The sequence below is a fragment of the Scleropages formosus genome, chromosome 2, assembly GCF_900964775.1.
Source record: "Scleropages formosus chromosome 2, fSclFor1.1, whole genome shotgun sequence".
Lineage (NCBI taxonomy): Eukaryota > Metazoa > Chordata > Actinopteri > Osteoglossiformes > Osteoglossidae > Scleropages > Scleropages formosus.
In genome coordinates, this window is record NC_041807.1 from 16,496,484 (window position 1) to 16,522,460 (window position 25,977).

At 44.4% G+C, this 25,977-nt stretch overlaps 1 protein-coding gene across 1 annotated transcript in view; it reads right to left on the reverse strand.

Annotated features, from left to right (window-relative positions):
* Positions 1-25,977, reverse strand: part of LOC108931533 (plexin-B2-like) — a 79,947-nt gene that overhangs the window by 16,573 nt on the left and 37,397 nt on the right. The window contains exons 2-6 of the mRNA XM_029259113.1: positions 2,946-4,057; positions 2,514-2,702; positions 2,195-2,320; positions 2,010-2,110; positions 141-267 (exon numbers count right to left, since the gene is read on the reverse strand). Of these exons, the coding sequence (XP_029114946.1) occupies positions 141-267; positions 2,010-2,110; positions 2,195-2,320; positions 2,514-2,702; positions 2,946-4,055 (1,653 nt within the window). The 5' untranslated portion in view covers positions 4,056-4,057. The remainder of the gene's footprint in view (positions 1-140; positions 268-2,009; positions 2,111-2,194; positions 2,321-2,513; positions 2,703-2,945; positions 4,058-25,977) is intronic.

Below are 25,977 nucleotides of genomic sequence, written 5' to 3' on the forward strand. Positions count from 1 at the left end.
AACCTATGCAGTAAACTGTGGGTATTCATTCAGTAAATACAGCTTTAACATTAGTGACGGTCCTTTGATAAAATCTGGGCAAGTATCTAAAGTGTATGTCCCTTGACGTAGGAGATGCAGGCAAAGTCAATCTCTCATACCTTCTGCGTCTTCCTGCAGCTCAGATTTGGCGGCTGGAAAGATGTTATCTCCACACACTGTTTCTGAGGACTCCACAGCCAGTGCTTCTCCTCTCCTGCCTTCCTGCAGTCAGACTTCCTGGTGCACCTGCAGCGGAAAGGATACCCATCAGACGCTGCTCCAACCCACTCTGTCTGAACCACTTCCAGAACCTTCCGACTACACAACTCCAGCAGTGTGGATGCCAAGACCTTGTCGATGTTGCTTATAACTATGAGGTGAAGATGTAAGTAGACAGACAGGGTACCTTTGGAATTTAACATGAATAACTGAAAAAAAAAAAAATTATACTTACAGTATATATTGTACATAAACACATATAGTATATATACATATGCTAATAAAATTTGATCTGATGTTCATCTAAGTCTTTTAATAAACAACACACATTTTACATTACCATATCTTTACTGAGCAAACGGTTCAAACAATCAAAGTCACTGATGGAAATAAAAAAGTGGGAGGAGAGGAGGGGGAGGAAAGAAAAAAAAAAAAAAAAAAAAAAACTTTTCAACTAGTGGAACGTCCTTTATTGGCAATAACTTCAAACATTAGACCTGTACAACAGTTAGGGAGCATTTTGACCCATTGCACTACAAGAAAATGTTTCAGTTCATGTATATTTTTGGCTTGTATGAGCAGCCTGCTTTCAGATCGCACCACAGCATTTCAGTGGGATTGAGGTCAGGACTCTCATTTGGCCATTCTATAATATGGAACTTCTTCTGTCTGAGCCACTCTGTTATTGATTTACTCCTGCGTTTTTGGATCACAGTCATGACCAAACTTCTTCTGTGTTTTAGATCACAGGGTTGGGTACTGGTGCGGGTAAGCAGCGTTTTGCCGTCTCCGAAAATAATGCAGTGTACATTTACCGAAAAGGTCACATTTGTTTCATCTGTCCACAGAATGTTGTTCCAGCTGTGAACATCCGGGTGATGGCAAAGGTGAGACGGGCAGTGACGTCTTTCTGGGGAGCACTGGTTTCTTCTACGGCAACCCTCCCACGAACACAGCTCTTGTTCAGCATTTTTCTTAATGTAGGCTCACGAAGGCAGACGTTACCGAGTGCCAGAGATGCCTGCTGCTCCTTAGTGGTCACCCTAGGCTTATTTGTTCTTTGCAGCATGGTCAGAGTACCAGAATTGCTAAATTTCTTCCATTCGTAAACTACCTGCCTTACTGTGTACTGATGGAGGCCCAAGTCTTTAGAAATCCTTTTGTAACCCTTTCCAGTCTTATGAGCTTCAACCCTTTTTCTTGAGATCCTCCGATAACTCTTCTGATGAGGCCGTTGTACTTCAACAGAATTCTGCCGTGAAGAGCAGGTACTAAAAAACTGTGTGTATTTTTTTTTTTCCCCCCCCCCATCGCAGGGCAGGCCAAACTCACACCTGAATTGAGTGGAACGTATTGAGTGCATTTCCAGACTCCAGTTACCCTCTTTTCAACATGTCATTATCTTACAAGTTCACATACTTTTCCCCACCAATGGCTTTGATCAAACCATTTATTCAATTAACATATGGATGCGTGAAGTGTAGCGTGTTGTTAAATAAGACTTTTTATTTATTATGCCTTAGACAAAGGAGCCACTCATGCAGAAAAACAGACATATACAAAGGGTTTGCAAACTGTGGCTGTATATCTGTGTGTGTGTGTGTGTGTGTGTGTGTGTGTGTGTGTGTGTATGTATATATATATATATATATATATATATATATATATATATAGATATATATAGCAGTAGGATCAAACTGTTGTGTAGAAAGTAGTGAATAAGAACATTATCTGCCTCATTGGTAAGTGGGTGAGAACTCAGTGCTTACCTGCCCTCCAAGACACACCAGCCACAGTAGGGATCCTTCAGGTCCATGCAAGACTTACAGTCCTTCTTCATATCACATTTTTCCACTGGCACCATTGAGATCTGACACACAGCCAAGGATATCCAGCATCAAGCATCTTACACATAGGACAAGCACAGTGAAAGATCCACTTTCTAAGATGGTACCTTTTTTCCTGTGGTGACATACAGATGGCTGTGGTTTCTGTCAAAGAGAAGGTGTTTGTTCACTGCCTCACCAGAGCTGGGTCCAGGGACAGTTCGGTACACCTCCGGTATGCTGGACAGGTGTACCTGGAAGGAGCAGAAGAGTGAGTGCGGAGCAGGGAAGCAAGATCTGTTCCTATACGAAAATATAAAGTGTCACTGGGTCCATTTTCAGATTGTGTTGTAATTTTACAGTATTTTTTCCTATCTAAATGAGTTTGACCACACTGGTACCTGGGACCGCTCTCAGATGCTGTACACTTTCTGCTGCTGTACTCACGTGGTACATCTTCCCATTGCTGGTTCCAAGAAAGGCCACCGTGTGCTCAGTCTCCACAGCAATGGCCACAGCCGTGAGCAGGTCTGTGGTGGTGTGGACAGCTTGGGCAGGCAGTGCGAAGTCTGGCGTGCTGGCCAGAGGCGAAGGCAGGAAATCGGCGCCACATTTGTACTTTATCAGTGTGTCTTGCTGATGGGCACAGAGAGAGACGTCTTTAACATCAGCTTCTTCATATAATCACTTTGTCAAGTGTACAAGAGGGGATACTCAGGTTTTCTTTTTTAGAAAATCCTAATAAAGACAATAAACCTTAAGGTCAGCTATTCCATTTTACTGCTCCGACTTTAAAGAATCTCAAGACGGTATTAAAAAAAAATTGAAAAAATAGATAATCTTATGTTTGAAAGGTCAGAAAAACAGAGCACTACTTACACTAACTGCATTTAAACACAACTGATTTGAGGTTGTGTATGGAGAATCAACAGCTATTTTGTTTCCAATTTTCCCATTTTTTGTATAGCAGGCACTGATGATTTCCATAATTTGTTGGTTGATAGATCTCAGGGGGTACATGCAGAGCCCTGAACGGGGCTTGTCTTCATCGGTGCTGGACGCTACAAACAGAATCTTGTCCTGCGACTGCACTTGGCCGTACTGACCGGATGCGCTCAGGTATTGGGCCAATTTCTCCCCGGGGGAGGAGATGAAGGCAGCCTGTGCCTTGTTGTACAAGTTGTTGGGGCCACAGCTGAGCTGCAGCTCCGTGTAAGAATAATAATGGTGATCATCCTCACAAAGGCGAGAGATGAAGGTGAAGTTTTTGTTATCTGGCACCCCTCTTGTGCGGGTGAAGAGGAAGTAGATGAAGCCACTTTCCTTGAACGAGTAGCGAAAATTGTGCATGTACTTCTGGACAAATGGGGTGGCCTGAACAGCAGAAGCCTCAACAATGTTCTCAAACACAACCCAATCGTCAAAGTCCTGCAGGATGCGGGTGCTGATAAGTTTTGTGTTGTCCTGGCTTCCGTAGCCTTTCCCCACGACAAAGACATCAAAAGTATCCTTAGACTCTTTGGTGAAGGTTGACATCACCCCTACTACAGACACCATCTCCTCACTGCTGGCCACATAAGTCTTTTCACCCTTGCTGTCGCTATAGTAGATCATTTGGTTAATATTGCTGAGGTTCTGTAGGGAGCAGATGCCCTTGAAGAGGCTTCCACACACGATGAGCGAGCCGTTAGACGGGTGCACCAGCAACAGCTTGTTGGTGTTGTCTGTCCACTTGGCATCATGGCAGGACTGGATGGGGGGTGTGCAGTGGCGGCTGTCCCTCTTGGGACCAGTCTCTACTTTCTTCTCCTGCTTAAGCAAGGAGTCCAATTGGTAGATGGCATTGACGGCCCCCACATAGATGCGGCCCGTGAGGGGGTCCTGCACCACGTTATTGATGAGGGTGCTGGATGTGAACTCCTCGATGGATTCCTCACAGCAGACTATGGAGAGACACAGCAGCAGAGCTGCCAGAGTCCACCACGCCATTTCTGAAACAGGACAAGTGCGAGACTGTTAGTCATCTCTCCATACAGTAAGACACACATGTAGACATGAACACACAATTCACTGTCAGCTCTACGCATTTTCACAAGATGGTAGGATCTGGTCTTTCGTTTTCACAATACGTTTGTCATCAATATACGGTCACTGGACATTTGCTTCACAGAAATTCGTTAAAACGGGCAGCAATTTTGTGTTCCAAGCTATTAAATGTAAGGTTAATCTTCACTTAGTGTACAGCTACCCCACCACAGTGGACAAAATTGCCCATAATTTCTACAATTTTGCTGCACAGCAGAGTCCTTCCCTTTCACAAGTTTTCTGGTAAGAGCAGTAATTCTGAGTCCCACTTTCCACCAGCACTACAAGACAAATGACTCCACATCCTTCCTCCTCTCATCAGCTCTTTTTTCAAAGTGGCTTATTTCATCTTAAGCCTTTGTTATTTCACATTTTACCATTTTTATTTCATGTTTCATTATTTCATGATGATGATGATGGCGCCAAAGTGCTATCATCATTGTGTGATGACTGGATGTTACATCATATGTAATATCGTGTGTGAAGGAAGAGAGGGAAGACGCGTCATTGTCAATTGCAAGTGAGGCGAAGATTTGAGACGAATGAAACACATCCCTTCAAGTTGGCATTACCACACGTTTTACGCTACGTAAGGAAGTATTGCGTTAATGATCAGCCTTAGCTGACTGAGGCATGGACCTTGGAAGGGTCTCTGTTTATCCCTGGAAGGGTCTCTATTTATCCCACATTTATCACATTCTCCATTACACCTCAGATAACAGGGTCTAGTAAAATGAGAAAACCAGAACGGCTTATGAAAATATATACTATTTTCTCATACAATGGGGTAAAAATTCAGTACAATGGCTTTTTTTTTTTTTTTTTTGCCAATCATGACATTATTTTACTTCTATATATCCTTTTTCCAGACCTGACACAACACACAGTACAAGGACACATATGTGAAGTACAACCCTGGATGGGTGATTGACAACTGAACTCCTGTTCCTCAGTATCGATTCAGAGCAGTCATTCAACACAACAACAAAGTGAACATGGTACCCTTGTGGGACCATTTAAGGAAATCAGAGAACATGATAAATGATCTAATTACAGAAACAATTATGCTTAGTGCAAGGAAGCATGGGAGAATAACATCTAATATCTATCACAACTGAAACAGTAGATTCAATACTGTTATTATTAATTCATTTAGCCAATGCTTTTCTCCAAAGAGACCAATTTGCAAAACAGCTGGGCAGTTTTTTTTTTTTTTTTTAGGAGGGCGGTTCAGGGTACAGCGGGGTGGCACAGTGAGTAGTGCTGCTGACTCACAGCACCTGGGTGGTGTGAGAGGACATGGGTTCGACCCCTGCTCAGTCAGTGTGGCGTTTGCATGTTCTCCCTGTGTCTGCGTGGGCTTCCTCCGGGTGCTCCGGTTTCCTCCCACAGTCCAAAGACATGTTGTTCAGGTGTGAGTGACACACAGAGTGTATGTGTTCCACTGATGTATGGATGAGCGACCCAGTGTAAGTAGTGTATCTAGCAGTGTAAGTCACTGCGGTGAATCAGGTGTGTGGGCTGATAACACTACATAGAGTTCATTGGAAGTCGCTTTGGAGAAAAGTGTCTGCTAAATAAATAAATGTTAAATGTAAATCTATGTACTTTGCTCAAGAACACTATAGCAGGAGGTCAGAGTCCAATCTGGGTCCTTTGGCTAATGACACACTGAAAAAGTGAGTATTGATAATTAATTAATTAAAATATAGCTATAAAGACAACCTAGCTAGTAAATTTTGTTAGAAATATTTGATTGGTAACTGACTGCATTTATTTATATAGTTTTTCACTTTTATTCATTTTCCAGATTCTTCTCTTTAAAGTGTTGCACAACTTGGAATGAAAAAAAGTGTATTCAACAACAGATGAATAACTTAGATATAGACACAATTGCTGAAGCAGTTTGCTTTTTGATAGAACCATTTTCCTGCCAAAACAATTTAGATTTAAATAGTGAATACATAGATAATTATGCCAAATTTGGACAAATTCACCTAACGGAACAAATCTGCAGACACTAATTGGGATAGCTGGTAGCGCAGTGGTTTGAGTTGCTGCCTTTGGAGGCAAAGGTCACAGGTTCGACTATAGTGCCCTTGAGCAAGGTACTTACTCTAAAATTGCTCCAGTAAAGTTACCCAGCTGTACAAATGAGTAAATCACTGTCGGTAACTTTGCATGATAAGTTGCTTTGGAGAAAACTGTCAGCTAAATGACTTCATGTAACTGCGTTCAATAATCAGGTTTCAATATGTAACTGAAAAAAATACGAACTCCCCAAACCACAGAATCCCTAGAAGACACCAAAATACAATTTAGACTGTGATAAAGACTCAAAAAAGGTTTTTCCACCCTTTCATAACAGATCAAAAGACTTTCTGCTGCGTATTTCTTCCAGCAAAGTCAATGCAGTCAGAAACTTCATAAAAACTGGATATATAATCAGCCTGGGACTACAAACACTGAAAGTGCGCGCATACACCTCAGAGCTACCAGTGGTGATGCCCTCATGCACTTCCCGCTTCAGACTGTTAACACCAGCCAGACTGGCGCACAGACACTCTAATACTCACCTCCCTGGAGGTAGCCCACCAAACCCCCACCTTATTATGTTAACGCTGGATACTTAAGTGAAGGGGAGGACTGATTGCACAGTCGCCCTTTGGGCCTAGTTAATTTGAGTTTTGGGCTCACATTTGCATACACGAGCCCCTACATTCTTGTGCTTCTTACATTAACCTAATTTACTTTACAATCTATTTTCCTGGGTAAATGTATTTCTGACATTTTTAATTCATGCCCTTAAAGAAGTGTGTCAAAATGAACCTGGAAGCCACTAGAGATAACTTCCAGATTTCTCCCATTTGAATGACTGAACATCAGTATTTTTAAACATTTCCCTATCTATTAGAGTTTTATTAGCTTGCTTCTAGAGGCCATTGCACGGGGGAACACTTTCAGCACCTACTTTAAAAAAAGAAAAAAGGAAGAGAAAAAAAAAAAAAAAAAAAAATCACAGCACAAATGGCGGAAATTCAGGAAGAACACTTCCAAAAGAGTACGTTCATCTCAGGGACCCATCCCAACACCCTTCCGTATCATCCATCATACACGTGCTTTCAAGTCCACAAAGCTGACCTCACGGCTACAGTAAAGGGGTTGTGAATTATTGCAACTACTACAAACATCCTTTAATTTACACCATTAATCAATTCTTGAAAACACTGCAGATATTAAAATTTCGGGCACCTAAAACCTACTTCAAATGGCAAAAATAGCACGGTCTAAGCCCATCCGAAAACCCCGAACCAAAGTTTTCCCAAATATCGAAAAGCAATAACACCCGACAACCCATCATTTCAGCATTACAGTTACATTTATTCATTGAGCTAACAATTTTCTCCAAAGCAACTTACAATGTCAAGCTACTTTACAATTATTTACCCATTTATACAGCTGGGTAATTTTACTGGAACAATTTAGGGTAAGTACCTTTTATCGGACCTGTTACCTAGCTGTCCTGCTGCAGACCATGAGATCCACTGAGCACATCACAATTATTGTGAACAGCTTTCTAAAACTGTGCACCGTTGTCAAAATGTGCAGGAATAACCCAAAAAAACCACTGGATAAACTTTCTTGTTTATTATTCTGCTTTCTCCACAATCATCTAAATAGCAGATCTATGGCTAACATACACTCTTCTGGAATTTAATACACTTTCCATAATGCAACACTTTCTTAAAGCAACACTATCACATTCTTAATACACCAACAGACGAAGAGATGTGGATGCGTCCACCGTAGTACATTACTGCAACGACTTTGGATAAATTACAGTGATTTTTGTTTCGTTAATCGAAAAATCAAGTATCCAAAGCTAAGAGCCACTACACTGAAATTTCACACGGAGTTCGTAAATCAAGGGATGCCTCAATTCCCAAAGCTCTGTCCAGCTCTGCTTCTCTTTGGCACAATCTTTAAAGAAGGCCCCAAAGATGGGGCTCACGTGCACCTCAGAATAAATAAACTTTTCTAAATTTAGCCTCCAAGTTTCCAGCACGCAGCTAATGAAGCCCCTAATGGCTAGAAATACATAGTAACGAGACCGGCCAGGCCCTAATGAGGCAAGCATCTCTGGAATGGAACAGGAAAAAATTCAGTTGTGGAATTACCGTGGTCTCACAGCGGGGGCTGAGAAAGTATACCTTGAGGATCAAACTGTCGCTACAATCTCCATTCATTAGTGGGCACTTATTGTGTACTTTGAGTTTAAATGTCTCAAGAAAGCAAGAAAAGAATTCATTTATTCCTTTTGGAGCTCAGGCAGAAACGAACGCAAACAAAAGGCTCAGTTGTACAGGCTTTAAATTTCCAGGCCAAAAAGGCGTGTCTTCCGATTATTTCTGTTTTGACAGCTTTTACCGCAGAGGCCTGTGCTTCTGGGCAGCTTTTGCTATGTAATCAGGGCATGTTTGCACAAGCATGGCACAGTAAGCAGCAAATGGTTAACCTTGCAAATGCGCAACAGAAAATAAAGCATATTTTCCACGACTGTGTGTACTGGGATAAAAACAACTTCCCGCACGATCCTCTTGAAACTACCCCCCTCGCTCCGCAACATCACGGCTCCTTCTCGTCCCAGACAAGCAGAGCAATCGCGAGGCACACATGGCTTGTCCCGAACAATGCCTGACCGCAGGAGGAAGTCGAAGTGTGGTCGCCCCCAACAACCTGCTGAAAACAGCTGTGAGTCATTGGTTTCGGAGCTGATCAGGCACTTTGGAGCAGTGTGCGTGCCAAAGATAATGGATCCCCTTATGAAAACGAAACAAGAACGAGGTCTCTTCTTCATACTGCTGCAAGGAATTCTTATCCTTTTTTCACCAAGTCTGCCCAATCCAACAGCTTTGAAATGTAGAAAAAATAAATGTTCTTAGACATCATCAAATGACAAACGTCAATAACATCCATAAACTGCAACAAGGTAAAAGTTTAAAACAAAAAAGGAAAAAAGTACTCAGTACAGATTCAAGCCCATGCACATCCCAGATATAGAACTACTCTATGCTATTTCTTTGCATTAGGTAAGTCTTCTCATCAGCACGTTTGATATACAGTGCGTGGACAAAATAAACACTGCATGAAAAAAAGAGTTTAATCTGGAGCCTTTTTGAACTTCAAACATACTGTAGCTGCAAGTGAGTAACATTGGGCTGACTATCAAGTACCAGTCAATGTGTGCTATAAGAGATCTGACAATTTGCACTTTGATACGCGAGTTTTCGAAGCAACATCGGACAACTAACAGAGAACCAAAGAGGCCACACTGTTATGCTCGAACTGCAGGTGCATTGGTCACAAAAACCAAATTATTTCTTGTGTCTCAAAAGTAGTCTTCAAAACAGCGAGAGCTTGCTGAACAAATTCAACACTTCCTGTGCCCTCTGTAAGTAGCTCTGGAGTAGAGTAGATTTCCACCTCCTTCCTCCCTGAAAGAACTGGATGTTTTCCTTCTTGAAAAATGTTGCAATATCCCCACTACACACACAGCTCAGGAATTGTCTGAAAGCATTCCAAGAATGACTGAAGCTGTTCCTTAAAGCAAAGGGAGGCCCTACTCCTCCCTTTGGAGGAAACTTACAGAAGATCCACAGCAAAACCACACACACACACACACACACACACACACACACACACACAGGCTGAAGCCGCTGCTCCCAAGTGGGGTCGCAGTGGGCCGGAACCTAACCCGGGAACTCAGGGCGCAAGGCTGGAAGGGGACGCACCGAGGACGGGACTCCAGTCCATCACAAGGCACCCCAAGTGGGACTTGAACCCCAGACCCACCGGAGAGCAGGACCTGGCCAAACCCGCTGTGCCACTGCACCCCCCAAAACAATATTTTTTTGCAAAAATTATTTGCAAGCTGTGAAGTCTTTTCTTAACATTGTTACTTACAAAATAAAAGACCAGTTGAAAGACCAAGTAAGAGAGAAACTGGGCCCATGTCCATCCTGACTCTCAAAATGTTCTGCGAGAGTGATTTCCCACCAGTACCTTTGCACCTTGCCACAGGACCACGGGTGCTTAGGACACAGGAAACGGATCTGGTCTGAATTTACTGCTGCAACAAGGATATATATGTCCCGTGTGTATTACCTTGAGCTGGATAGCCTTTGCTCCATTATGGACAGTATTTTTTTTTTTTTAGCATCCCCTAGAATTCTCCCCACATCTGTTCTATTATCTTACCAATTCCCCTCAGTTTCTGACAAATGGTATTACTACAGTCTTGGAGTATATTCTAGAATACACTAACAGAATTATTCACTTTTCTCAGGAAAATCTGTCTCTACAGATGAGATATGACAATCTATGAAGGATTTTGTTTTTCTTTACAAAATCTCTTATCTGTAGGCAACAGTAGAAGTATTGTATGGGGATGCTAAGCTGTTGTATAAGCTGACATAGATGTAGAAATCTCAAATAAATCATAAAGTGTAACAGTCCCTCTTTTTACCCAGGGCGTAAAACCAGAGTCCACAGTACCCGGTGGGAATTTAGGGCCGTCAGTAATTGGAGTGAACGTTGAGCGTCGTCCCGATCCCCCTCTGTCCTCCGAACAAGCCTCCATGCCTTAATTGCATTACCTGTTATTGGGTTATCACAATGTTTTCTGTCTATTTTTATTTTCAGTAACTATGACAATGAGGTTAAAATTTCTGTTAAAAGCACCCATTGATAAATGCTGCTTTGTGCTGAATTAGCAACATGCTCAACAGCAGGGTCTGCATAGGAGTTAAACCTCAAGTGAATGAGGTCTAGTCCCAATCCCTTAACCAACCTTTCCCATCAGCCCAGCAAAATGCAACGCCATGACTGTCCCCAGCTTACAGAGCTGAGGTGTTCTGCTCAGATAAAGAATATACAAGAATTATGACAAAGTGGGTTAGAGTAATGTGAGCACAGTCAGCACAAATGAATGCTTCCTTCAGGTGCATCGCAACTGCTACATGTTCCTCTTGAATGAAAATTAAAAAGGTAGGGCGGGGGATGGGGGGGGGGGCATTGTTCTGATGAATCATGAAGCACTGTTTTTCTCCCCCTCTGTACATTAAGCCCCCCAGCCAAAAGTAAGTGAACACGATTTCAGAACTGCTTAGGAAGCGCCTGCGATGACAGAGATTCAATTTCCATATGAACAATTACCCCGGCGTCACGGCTGACAGTTCATTTGTTTCAATTTGACTGACTCCGCACTCGACACGTAGGGATGGGCCAGGCCTGCGACTGCAGCTATCGCGTCGAGAACACGTACGCCCGCAGCTGAAATCGCAAAACCCTGCTCCTCCCATCCACTAGTGAGACCACCTGGCTGCAGCTTGACCAAAGAAGGTAGGGACGGGGGAAGGAGGAGAGAGCAGTTCCATCTCAAACGATTACTCTTAAGGCTTGACCAACTACGCACTGTTTTAAGGAATCTTTTACCGTGGGATTACCAGGTGCAAAAGTAACGGAACAGTCTGCAGCATGGGTGTGACCGGGGGGGGGGGGGGGGGGGGGGGGGTCAACTGGAGCAGAAGTCCTGTCGAAACGGCCGTGAGTCATGGGACTTGATACGTAGTCCATCTTCCTTCCTCCACCTACAGCACACAGCTCCTGTGAGCCAAGTCCCGATTCCTTCGATTAAAAATTCATGAAGGGATGGATAAGAAATCTATTACACACCTAACCGAGTCTAATAATTCGACTACAGGAGCATTAGCGGCAATGAGGCGTGAAGGTGTTTGTAACATAGTTAGCATCCCCCCTTTGTTGTGTCAATGTGGGGAGGGGGAGCCGAGATCTCTTCTCGAAGGCAGATCACATCTCTGGGAGCACGCAGCACCAATTCTTACGCGGGTCACACATCTGTGGCCCACAAACGATATCGCATTAGAAGCACTGCAATCGATGTCACAGCCGACTGATACCATTCACTTTAAATTTAGACTCTGCCTGGTTTTTAACCTATCATTGCTAGTTCTGCTTCTTAAAGCGCTGCTTTATGTTAAATTTCATATTGCATAAGTGTCAATCACAGGGATAACTACAAGGTACTCGTCATGGGGGAGGGGGCATGGCGCAGTCAAATCTGGCTTTGTTGAACTGAGCGAAAGGTCAGGGTAGAGACTACAGTGTTGGCAGCATGACTTTCTGTCACACAGAGCAAGCAATGGCTCACACTTCCTGATGACTAACTGGACTGACACAGCATGTCATATTCGTGGTGAAGGAAGGCCTAGTGGAAAGTACCGAGATCAGCTCTTCAACATCCTTTTCAGAAAGCGAACACGGTCTCTTGGTGGACAAACAGCACTGTGCCTGAAATGGCAACGAAGGAGAGCCTGGGTTTCTTCCAAATTATTTTCTATTCCCATAGGAGGGATCTTAATACGTATCCAATGCGAAAAGCAAGAGAAGTCAGATATACACAAAAAATTAAACGCTTACAATAACTTCAATATCCATCCCAAAATGACAGGCAGCTGTTTTCTTTTAACTTTAATGTGAGGAAAAACCACAGCGTGTTTTGCTCCCAGCTCCCTCAACCAGTGTCTTATGACACCTCAAACCACTCAAAATCAATTCTGATTTCCAAGAGACAGACCGAGGCTATTCCTGTTAACATCCCGTCAGCCTCGGCTGGAGCACTCCAAAGACCCTGACTAAACGGGACTTGTCTAATAGCTAAACAAACATCATTATCTACCTCTAATGGCCCCTCTCAAGCAGAGCACCGGAGCTGGGCTAATCCCGGCGGCCTCCCTGTCCTAATGAGAGTCCTCCGTCAGCAGGCAGAAGCACCGGAGCGCGCAGACACACAGCCGACGTTTTGGCCCGCTTGACCTTCCCGAGAGTAGGTGGGGAGGAAGCAAATGGACATCGTAAAACCAGTCATACGGAGATGGGCTGGAACAAGTGCGCGTTTGTTCTCGGCGAGTTGGGTGGAGGGTCATATTATCCCCAGTAATTGTCAGCGGACTCACGAATGTCAGCGCTGACCGAATGCTACGTCACTGGTGGCCATGCTTTGAACGTAGACACTCCCACCCGCAGCTTCAACCTGCATGCGTTTCAATACCCCTGAGCAAACAAGTCACCTTTAGTCCGGACATCGTGTTGGAATCAGAATGTACGAGGGGAGTCGCCTATCGATCGACGCCCTCAGGAGCCAGACGCGGCTTGTTTGCATTTGAAACGACCGACTGAGAATGTATCTGGACTGCTCTGCCCAGCCAAATTTGCCTAAAGCCTCCTGCCTCGGGGCTAATAAAAATGACGGGGCGATGGTGGTCCAGGTGGCACTCGGTCTCTACAGACTCCTCTACTCAGTCCTCAGCGATGACTGCATGTTTATTTTGTACTTTTTCAGCAAACCCCACCTAGTAGCATCTCCTGGGGACAACATTTGGCCTTTAATTATACTCTTTCCTTCTGTGAACTCTCAGCATCAAGCTCCAGTGGTGCTCATGTCCTCCTCCCCCCCCTCCCCCCCAGTTGATCTTCTCTGTGATACAGGGACAGGCATTGATTGGCGGCTAGGGCAGACAGGTTAATTAAGTCTGAAATCTCTGCGATCATCATCAGGCCGTCGGGCAACGTGGGCCTGTCAGGTGCATCGGAGATCTCCGCTCAGCGTAGGCGGCCGCTGTCCAAGAACCTTCACCCTTCACGTGCGAAGACTGGTCCGGTGAACCGAGTTTACTGGAACAGTGCCTGAGGCTTCTGTGGCATCACGTTTGGAAATTAACCATTTTTATCTCTGCTGATAACCAAACTGGTTTCATCTGGTTCAGAAGGTAGCCAAACCCACTGTAATATCCATGCCCAGTAGCTAAGAAGCTGGCCAGATGTGCGTTGGATACGATTCTGCCCTTGTCATCACGCTCTGTGCACGGTGGCATTTTGTCGGAGTCCAAACAAGACTAATGCGACATCAATCCCCTGCTTCAGCTGGCACCGGTTTAATCGGTGGCTTCTGCATACCCACCCACATGTGGACCGGACCTCACCACTTGCTACCGTTACCATCCAAAACCCAGACCGCCCTGCTCGGGTAGCAACAGGCATCGCAAGACCTCCGTTTCAGAATCCAGAGACGGATCTCACCTGGTCACTTCCATTTCAAGGTACACAAATTAGGTACCTATTTCTAAGCCACGGAAAAGGAAGCCGGCCGGAGACTGACAGTTTGGATCTGGGACGAAACTGAGCATTCAGGATGTGACACCAGCTCCACTATCACAGTCTTGGTCTGCTGACTGTAGGCAATTTATCAGTCTCTATGGGTGTGGAAAGGAAAAAAAGTCTCAAAAAAAAAAATTGTTTCTGATCGCTGAAGGCATTAAACATCCCCCCCCTCCAAAAAACCAGTCTCTGACAAAATGACATGTATTTACAACACATCTTCAGCTTAAGCATTAAGAGCAATTAAAAGCAGAGCTATGGAAACGTAATTACGCTGTGTACCACTTTAACTTCTATCACGCAACCAATTAATAACTGAAGCTTTCTCTGCGCTACCATCAATTAACTTATGCTAGATATAATAACCAGATTAATGGGCTTTTTTGCTGTACATAATTACTGCAAGATTCCAGAGGGGGAAACCCTAGAATCCCCAATTTCTCACCAGAAAAACAGTGGAAATGAGGCATATAAAACAAGTTTCCATTTAGAAAATTGATTCATATCACAGTAACATTCAGGCCCCGGCACCTTGCACAGAGGGAAGCAGAAGGTGATATGAGATAAATGTGGGACATTCCTCACCTGGAGGAAGCCCATTAAGTGCAGGTCTCTGGTTCGAATCCACAGCTGGGGCTTTTAAGCCCAACCATGAACCTGAGCATGTTTCTACTGGATTGCAGGAAAGACACGTGTACGCGCGCACACGCGAGACAGAGGGAAAGAGAACCATGACCTCATGTGTAACACACTGCATGGCATCAACAACACGGCCTTTGTTTCGCACCGGGGGCTGATTGCTCTCTCCAGCGAGGGTGAGCGATAAAGCTCCCATTCCACAACAGATTAAAGGATTTTCCTCACAGTATCCTTATTAGAGAATTCATGGATGCAAACAGCATGCGCTCTTGGCTGACAGCGGCAGTGCGGTGTCAACACGTGAAGGTTTTCCTAGGGTAACTCCTGACTTATCTCAGGAGGAGAAAGGGCACGGAGAAAAACCCCAGAGGGACAAGGGACACGGTGCTATCCTTCATTCCAGTGCTGATAGAGTAGCACCCGCAGGAGCAAACGCGAAATTCATTACTGCTCCTCTGACATTACCCTTCGTAAGCATCAAAAATCTTATTGTGTTAAACAAAAATGTAATTCTCCAACTCGGGGCTAGTGCTGCGATTAAAAATAGATAAAGGATTTTGCCAGGTGATAAATTCCCTAATCACTCTTACTTAATACTTAACCTATCTATAATAAATCATTAATTATTTGAAACAAAGGCTTAATTAGTTGTATCCGCGGTACCAGAGGCAAACATACACCCAATTAAGTCTGCATCAAAGCTGGAAGCCTCCGAAATAATGGCGGGTGCTACGCGGAGTCGACAGAGAGAACAGCCTCCTTTCAAGGGTTATCATTAAGCACTTTGGATGACGAGTCCTGCGACGCCGCCTCCTTGCAACAAGTCCTCGGAGCGGACCAACCCAAACAAGGTTCAGCTCTGCCGTCTCGCAGGGTTCAGTCAATTCATTTGACTGCTGCCATCTGCCATTGATGTAAGCAAGTGCATTTTATCCAAATTACAAAGGCTGAGGTTGACCCTCAGCAACCTCCCATAGGGCACGTTGCTCGTAATCTCTCCGGGACCAACGCTGAGGCCGAAGTAGCACAGCAGGGGGCCGTCGCCCCATCGCTGGTTGACGGGTCGGCGGCAAATGGGTCACTTGTCCACGTCTCCCGCATCCTTGGGTCTTTCACCTCATCAGGGGAGGGATAAAGGGGGGCTTTGCGAGGATTAATGAATATTTTCAGGACAGTGGTCTACCCTCTCCTCAAAACAGACTGGTCTATCGTCTCCTCAAGACCAGTCTGTACAGAGGTGTGCAAGTGACAGATTTGCAATTTTTCATCCTAACTGTACACCTTTGTAACTCTCCCAATGTTACACAGAACAAATACACACAGAAATAAATTGCATCAATAACCCCAGCAATGAACAGGCAACAATAGCAATAACAACAGTATGTTAATGCTTCAGTCCAACATAGGCTACAAATTACATGCTCCATTTACACAGCAAGGTTTTATTGAGCCGATCCTTCATAATAACATGATCTACTGTACTTTGCTGAGGGCGTACGACAACACGGTGCAGAGCCAAACTCATAACTGAGGGGGAAGAATCTAATAAACGAATTCGGTAGCCTACGTATATTAAACAGGCCTAAATTATGTGCATGAATAAAGATTAAAGACAATGCTAAGCAGCCGTGTTTGTGAATCCTTCAGGGCGCTTGGACTTTGAACTGATCTTCCGGCATGCGGAAAGCAGTCAGACGAGGGGAATTCTGAGGAATAGCACTGGGTCATGTGTGCAGAGGCAGGTGTGGCCCACAGCGGGACAGGACCACCCCGGCCTCCGCTGCCTCTGGACCGGTACCACGTGTGCCAAATGACGAGCCGCGGCACGCCCGCTTCCTGTCGACCGCCCAAGCGTGACGTGGGCCGCCCTTGACAAAAGTCTTAATTGGGCCCGTGGAGACCTACGCACCTAAACACCGAAGGGTCTTTCGATTACCACAGCTACAAAAACGTTTTGTCCACGATTTCAGATGAAGCACCCCATCCCTTGCTTATCAAAACGCAAAATGACACGCAGCATACCTGTTGCCACGGCTGCGGCGAAGCGGACGGAAACTGACAGCCTCCGTTTCGGCGTCACGAACCGCAATGACAACGGAGACTCATGCATTTATTTTGGGCTTCGTGCTTTTCGCCAGTGTTCCCCGCATAAGAAGGCATTACAAATGTGAAATAATAAGATCCCACTGAGAATCAAAAGCTGGAATGGAGTGAGAAAATAGCGAGCGTTTCATCTCGGCGCGGCTTTTGTTAGCGACCGCGCTTTGCCGCTGGGCCTGACAGCGAAGGAGTCAGACTTTCAATGAGGAGGGACACGTTTGCGTGCTGGAGTCTGCTCCCCCCTTCCAAGCACGCAAACCCTGCCAGTATGAGTCGCTGCTCTCGACGGTACCTCCTGTGCTCTTATTCGGTAAGCAGGAACACCTACGCCCACGAGGGACATTAAAGCCGCCATATTCCGAAATGCTTCAAACCAAACGCGACCATGTGTGCTGTGCGTGGTGAACAGGCTACAATAAGCCAGGAGCGACTAGTCTGAGAGGAGCGGTTATTAAAACCCACAAAATTTTCTTTAGAAATCACTCCTCTTAAATAATCCAGAACTTTCTCATCTCGGTTTTACTCCTGTGGGGGGAAAGTCCTTGCGGAGGCCAGAGTTTCCAATTTAAAGTCTCACCGTGATATGGACACTGTGATCCATGGCTAAATTTCTGAAATATGAACCACATCCTCTCCCAATGGTGCGGATTAAACGGGGTCCTTTTACTGCTTCTGGTGACGAGATCAGAGGATAAGGGGAACGAGAAGGAAGCTTTCATCAGATTGCGTGAGCACCCCAACGGTCGACACACAACGGCAAAACAAAAGGTGACTCGCGACGCCCTAATCTCCACGCTGTTATCGCTGCCCTCTGTTGAAATTCACGTTACTCCTCCCTTCTCTGCAACTCCCAAGTAGTTCCAATCTCCGGTAAAGAAATCGTTCCGGAAAATTCCGAGCTGCCCGACACTGACTGCAGCTGCTCACCTCTCAAGTCTATTTGGTGTTTAACGGTGGGATACAGTTCTATAGTTCTGCAAAAACAATTTTTACGCTACGAAGTCCATACAATAGTTTAAGGAATGGAATAGCTATAACTTTCCTCGTTTTTGGTAGCGCACACCCCAGTTGGGACTGAGTAAATCTTCAGTCTAGCTCATGTGACGTGAAGAAAGAGACAATCCCCAAGTTTCTTTTTTCCCTCCTCTGGGTGGGGAAGTGGGTGGTTTAGTGGAATTAATCTCTATCACAATATATAAGACAGATTAAACCGTATGAATGCAGAGGAAAAGCATGCAGGAATTAAGGACCTCGGGGAGGGAGGCTGGGGGGGGCAGGCTTTTACAACTGGGACTGGGGCTGAATAGAGAGACTTGGCAGGTTGCTCGAGGGGGAGGTAAGAAGGGGGAGCTGCAGAAATTGAAGCCCAGGCAAATCGCTTTCCGAGAACATTCTCCACAAGAAAGAAGGGTCGGAAAACAAAAATGCAAAAATATATTTATAGACAAAGCAAGAGAAAAAGAGAAGCCAGTCATTTTCAAATGGTTTACACTTTGAGGGGGGGGGGGGACACAACAGCCCAATGGTGGATACCCAGCGAAGACATAACAAAAATCCCTGTATGTGCAGCCAACTGCTAGCAAGGACCGACTCTGATTTACCGATAGTTGGCCTACAGAATATTTGCAAGCGATCATTACATATCTTGGGAAACTAAGAAAAAAACAAATCATAGGCATTCCGAGTGGTTTTAGGGAGAAGAAAATGGTCTATTTATATTTCCAACCAGAGGAGGCTTTCTTGTGCTGAGAGACAGATTCCTCTTGCACCATTTTTGAAATGCTAAGTCAATCCTACTTCTAAAGACATACTGTTACTCATTGCTATTATTGCACTTATTGTCATCATCAACCCGCCAGATCGTCTCTGTAGCTTTGCGGTAAGGATACGCAACTTACGTTAAAAATGTGACTGTATGACTGCACTGTGAATTTGCTAAACGAATGCTGTTCATTTCATTTTTCAGCGCCGATATTAAAAATATTAGAAAACAAATCTGAGCTATGTAGATGGAGCAGAAGCCCACATTTCAAAGACTGACAGTAGCAAACAGTAAAAACCCCCTCATATCAAATATTATAGAATAAAAACATTAGCGCTTTTTCCACTGAAATGCCTGCTAGTGGCCAAAAAAGGCACCTGTCCATCATTGCCAAAGAGCACGGCCCAGAATGCGCGAAAGGCTTACTGCTGTAGCTACAGATCTTATTTTCATACTTTCCGAATGTCAGAATATAAGCTCTTTATCGCCGTGCACTTGGTCTACGATTCTGTTGAACATCGTGAAAAGATGGAATCCTCTTATTGGTGCCTTTATTGAGGTCAGCGGAAAGAGAAGGTTAAAGTGCAAAGCAACTGCTGTGCAATAAAAGGGAAAGCGGCAGGCTGACTGCCTCACTGTGCGCATCCACATCCCATCTTATTCTAAGAACTCGCTCAGAGAGTTTCTCCATGGGGTTTTTTGGATTTTTTTTATTTTTTTTTGGTGGGGAGAAAGAGACAGGAAGAGACCAACCTCCCCTTTAGCAAAGAGGAACAGAGAATCTGATCTTGAAGGTCCTTTTTTTTTTGTTCCACCCTCTTTAGCTTTGCAAGATTAGAAAAAAATATTAATTTCCTCCTGAGGAAATAAGCCACACTTTAGCATAGCTGCCATCGCTCTTAAAGATCTTCTCTTTAATAACCCGGAATGCACAACCGCCTGCCCCCTGATCTTAGCACTGGTTCAGCAGCCTCCTGATTAAAACAGCGACCCACTCCAGACCCCAGTTAAGGGAGAATTACTCGGGGGCTCAGCAAGCTGTTCGGGAGTGCCAAAAGAGGAGTCATTTTCCACAGTGACTGCTCAGATCTTCGGCTGGCCTGCTCCAACGTCTCGCCACTCAGTGAAGCAATGGAGATGGGCTCTCAGGTCCAAGAGCTGACTCGGATAAGAACGAATATTCGTTTCCCTCCAGAACCATATGGCCCGACTTCTGCCCCCTTCTGACAGTTTGGGTTGGGGAAATAAGATGACACCGCTCCAAGCTGGTGACAGGCGCTTTCTGATGTTCAAAATAAAAGTGCATACCTCCCTGCGGAATTCTGTTTTGTTTGTGTCAGATGTGATACCTGACCTTTCTGAACTTGCTCAGAGCTGGGTAGAGAATGACTGGATGGGGGATGGGGACATGCGGTTGTCTCAGGTTTCAATTCGGGATTCTGTGTTTGTATTCCAATCACAGAGTAGCTCCAGCAACAGCAAAACAGCAGCGATGCATGACAGACTAACTGTTTGAAACATGGTCTGCACCAGCATTTAGGACAAGCCGGGGGACAGGGAAAAATACGACTGCAAGAGCCGCCTGCCTCAGCGTCGAGGGGAGCAGACAGACTCTTACAAAGTTAAAGACCGTGAGGATATGGATGGATTGGGAGGCTTAATCTCTTCTGCTTTGGTAAACAACATCTGAGTGGAAAGATGAGATTGAAAGGTTCAGAGTTTTAAAAGGGAATAAAGTTGACCCCAGCTGTTCAACCAAACTAACTGCAATATAAAGTAGTATTAACAGACCCACCCCCCCCCCCCCGGCAATATCTGTTTTCAGCGCTAATACTGCACTCTACCTCTACTTCTATAAAAACAAGGTAGGGCATGATTAAAAGAAACAAGAATTGAAAGAAGTTAATGTAATATAAGTAGAAAATAGACAACAGAGACGACAATGCAGCTGCCGCCTTTGGACCTAAAGGTCACAGGTTCAAATTCCACCTCCAGGTGTTGTACTCTTAAACAAGATACTTACCCTAAGCTCCTGCAGTAAAATTACCCAGCTGTATAAATGGGTAAATAACTGTGGTTAGCTTAACACTGTAAGTTGCTTTTGAGAAAAGAGTCAGCTAAATGAATAAATGTAAACTTAAATAAAAAAAACGGGGAGTAGGAGAAAAAGAAATTGATGAAAAATCAAAATGGAGAAGATACAACAGAAAAGAATGTGTTCGGAAAACACAAGAACGACTTATTACTAATTATTAAATCAAACTGAACATGTCACTATTTACCTAATGTACATGCACGCTGATGATGACAACTTGCCGAAACCCATCCGCGTTGCAAAAATTATCTTAAAGCTTTAGTATGGTGTTCCATCTTTTCTTTCTAAGTGGCTGCATGCAGTTGGGTTTCCAGCGGCGAAGCTTATTTTCTGACTGTGACGTTGAGTTGAGCGCACTTTTTCGTCATTCTTATGTAGCAACTTCACATAAGAGACAATAACCGATTTAAAGCTGACATGTAAGAGACAAACAAGGGACTCGTCTTCCTGTTCCTGTATATTCTGGTCACTTTCCTCCCGTCACCGCTTTGTTCTTTCTCCCCCGTCTACTCATGCGGCTGGAGAGCACCACAGCTGCGTCTCGTATCAAAGAACCCCACTGCGCTGGCTACAGCGGTTCACCGTCAATCGTAACACGAGGGGCCAGAGTTCCAGAGACAGTCTCGCGCTTTGGATTTGCTGCAACAGAGTTAATTACAGCTTTGGGTTCAGAAAGCGGATATACCAAGAGCTGAGATGATTTCCTAGCCTCCCACTCCGATGAGCCAACGCACATAAACTCGGCCGACTGCGGGCAAATCACCAGGATGGCGGCTATTTCTTGACTTGAAGCAAAAACGCACAAGGCCGTCGCCTTCTACGCTGGCTCCTCATCGTGGCGCGGTGAAGATGGCAGGCTCTCGGACTCCTCAGTCCACTCCGCTGGCTCCATAATTGAATTGAAAGCACTTTGGATCGCTTGCGGGGAGCCTTCCTTAAAGCGCACTTTCAAATGACCGGCTTTTAGCTCGGCTACCTTATAATCTGAGTTAGGATCAGAGGAAGGCCTGGAAAACGGCCCATCCTTCTTGTTAACGGAGACTCAATATTTGGAAGGGGGTAGGGAATAAAGATCGAGTTACATTTACATATAGTTAGAATCTCTCAATTCCTTGCTATTTTGGACTGCAGAGAATAACCCACTTTAGCTTTCTCCTACTCAGCAAACTAAGATGACCAATGCATTTCAGGGCATCATGGGAAAACTATACCGAACAGGTCCCGGACAGCTTGGTGGTATGAACGGCCCGGCGAAAGCTCATTTACAACTTTAACCGTACAACCTGCAGCGGTGCACATGAACAAAAAAAGAGGGAGGACTGAGAGCTAGAGATTAGAGGATATTCAAGAAGGTCCTCATAATCCCCCTGTAAAGCTACTACTTAGATGTAAGAACAGATTCATAGTGCCCTAAGGTCAACGCTGCGCTATGAAACGGATGCGTAGAATAGATGATTTAGCAGTGCTACAAGTCGTCTTCATGGTCGCCCCCTCGTTCTTAATCAATTTATAAAACTGAATCCATGTCAACTTATGGCATTAAATCAATGGTACTGCTTCCTGCAGCACGGGAAAATTGGAAACGAGTGAAAACTAACGCTAACATTTTTACGGCAACTACCGAATTCACGTCACCCTCTACCAGACAACGGACAGCACTGTTGAGGCATAAGGGTTTAATGTGCTTGTCAAACCGAACTGTTCCGTCCATTTCTTGGACAGCTGTACGCGGCTTTGCATAAGCGGAGCTACAACAAGCTGGCACACATTCTCTGTATGGCCATACCATTACGGCAACGCGATCCAGCCAAGCTGCTGTCGATGAGGGGGTTCTCAACACGCTCTCCGCGCACACCTGTTTCCACACTCCTGTCTGTGACGGATCTAACCGAGTTTTGCGAGGGAGCCCAGAAGGACTTCTCCTCCAAGGATGCACAGCTAGAAGTCTGCAGCTTATCTTTGACAGTCAAACTTCCACAGAGCTCTTCTCGGCTTGTCCAGTCACCTGAACTCAATTAAGACTCATTTGAGCTGCCAGCACCGAAAGAAGCTGAAGCGTATTCTGCGGATCACTGGCAACCTTCAGTGTCATCCATCAGCTTTATGTAAATGTAGCAGCTTCCAACCGTGGGGGTGGTGCATTACTACATGTGGGAACGAATGTCCACAACGATACAAGTCAGCAAGGCTCCAAGCAGCTTCCCCACACAGTGGTGACACACACCACTCCAGCGGCCCGTCTCAACAAGGGGTGGTTTGGGTGTGATAACGGCTCCTCTGCTGCCAAGTGAGGCTTGCTGTCACAGCCACCAGGGTCCTCTCTGTGACTGTATCTGAAGCAGGATGGGTGCAAACTAACCGTGTGGGTGCAAACGTCACTGATGGGATGGTAGGGTCTAGAACCTGCCCACCGCAGACACGGTTTCGATCTTATGGTAATACCACCCAACAGAGTTTTACTATATGGAGCTCCATACTGCCTAGTACCTCAAAAGAAACTATAATTGGCTATGTTATTTCATGTTAATCATTTATTCTTGCTGCTCATTAAGATGTTGCTTGCATTTTTCTTTCTCCAGTCTTATTTGTTCCCTTATTAAGGGCCCAAAACAATTATTTATTCCACTGGAGTTTGTTTGAGTTGGCACCTATTTAAGGGCCACTTTAATACAGCCTTATATTCTTTCTCAAGAAATTAGCTTATCCCTAGAAAGACATTTTTTAAGATGAATACACAAAAGGAAAATGAAGAGTTGGCAAAACACTCCTAGGCAAGTAAGATTGCCTGGAAAACCAGAATTCCTAATGCAGTTCTTAATAGGTCACACATATTTGGTATTAAACCAGCTCCTCCTTTAACAGGAACTTCCCACAACACGGAAACACGTACGCCTTGACAGTCTCTCTGCGGGAAGAACACTCACTCCAAAGGCAGTCTAATTAGCCTAATGCAGCACTTTTTCCCAATCACATCTTGACCCCCGGTGCATCTGGCTTCTTTGATTTATAAAAAGCAGCGTGCCATCTAAAAATGAAGCCAGAGCACACGGTCTCAGAAAATGTGCATGTGCGTCTCTTGTTCCAGCCTGTCTCCTGAAAAGCATCTGCTTTTCCGTATCAGCAAACAAGCAGAAAAAAAAAAAAAAAAAAAAAAAAAAAAAAAAAAAAAAAAAGAGGAGCGTCGAGGTGTCGCCGTCTTCAAAATCCCCACCTTCTTCTCCAATTAACCTTCTCTCCTTACAGTTTAGCCGCCTCCACCAAACAAAGCTCGGGACAAAAACAGAAAACTAGTCTCACCATGCTCTCTCCAACCGAGTCTAAAGTGTCAGAAGTTTTAAGGTTACAAGGTGTTCTTTTCAGCTGCGACCAAACAAAGCACACGACCTGTTAACAAACAAACCAGTTGTAATAACCAGCATCTTTGGGGTCCCTTACACAGTACCAATATGTGGGTCCAGTAACTCAAAAGACTGGTTTTTGAACTAATCACAAAATAGATATTTGCATGAGGTCGTGTTTACAAGTCAACCGTTAACCATCTCTTTTCAAAAGTTTCAAGAAGCTGTTTATCTATGTAAGTGTGTCATCCTCGTCAACATTAAAATTAATGCAGTGCAATTGAAGTAAACGGAGCCGTAAGACCGTGCAAACGCTTCTTTGGTGATGCATGATGGAGGTCAGGACGCAATGGCTATAAAGCTGAACATGCGTCACCAACCATCAAAACTCATGAGCGAACATAGTGTAGACAACAGAAATACTGAATATTATTACCACACCATGTCTTGAACCACCTTGATACCACGAGAGCCTCAGATTTGCAGTAAAACTGATTATTCGTTATCACAGAGCAGGAAAAAGATATACAGGTCACGCAGGAATCATATTAAACAGACTCCCTGCAAAGAATGGCAAAAGGTTGGACAGACATTAATAAAACAGACATGAGACCGAGATCTACAGGGAGAGCAGCTCCTGTACTGTGAACCCTGGTACTGTACTTAATCAGTAAATACCGAGCTATACGATGGGGTGCAAAATGCAGAACAAAGCTTTTAAAGCTACTTTGTAAATAATTTATTTATTATTTTTAATTCCTCGAACGAGAGGCCGGTCAGAAGACAGAGCAGCATAAAAATCGCTGACTTAATGAAACAAGGCTTGTACAAAAGATGTGTATAGAAACAACATGAACTGTGTGAAATAAACACCATATAAATATACCGAGGAATTCTTCACGCGACAAAAGGTACAAAGCACTGGTTTCAAAAACTATGTTTGCTGCAAACAAAAACACGTGGCTCTCGCTGGCAATTTAAACACTACAAGATGGTTTTGATTTAGACAGACGAGAAATACCTTTTCCATGATTACTAACCCAGCCATAGTTTCACGTTACTGGATTCCAGAGAAGTCGGCTGACTTCTTGTGGACGATGCACACGTGTAAAATTACATTAACAGTTCCCATGAAATTCGTGAGAGTTCTTTGCCAGGCCTGGAGCCTTGATGAGAGCGCAATCAGCATTTAATAAAAAATAAAAAAAATTATCAGCCTTTAACTTCAACATCTGACTCAGTCGTGTCTAACAGGTCAACGCAATACAATTACAGACACCGCAGACCGCACCTGCTACTTGTTCTAACTGCCACCAAATAAAGCACATTAATATTATTTACATTCATTCATTTAGCAAACCCTTTTCTTGAAAGCGACTTATAACGAACGCTGCGTAGTACTTAGTCGCACCTTTTCACCCAGGGAGATTTGCATTGTAAGATAAACTCCAGTACACTACCTGCAGTCAATCACTCATCTGCACACTGGAGCAACACACTCTTTTGTATCTCCGCCATTATCTTCGCTACCATTACATTATTATAGCTGTCAAAGGTCGACGCATTGATTCCTCCTGGGATTTTATTTCATTCCTTTAAAACCACTTCTGACTCAACACCCTGTTGTCAATGACCAATTCAGAACACTTTGCTAAA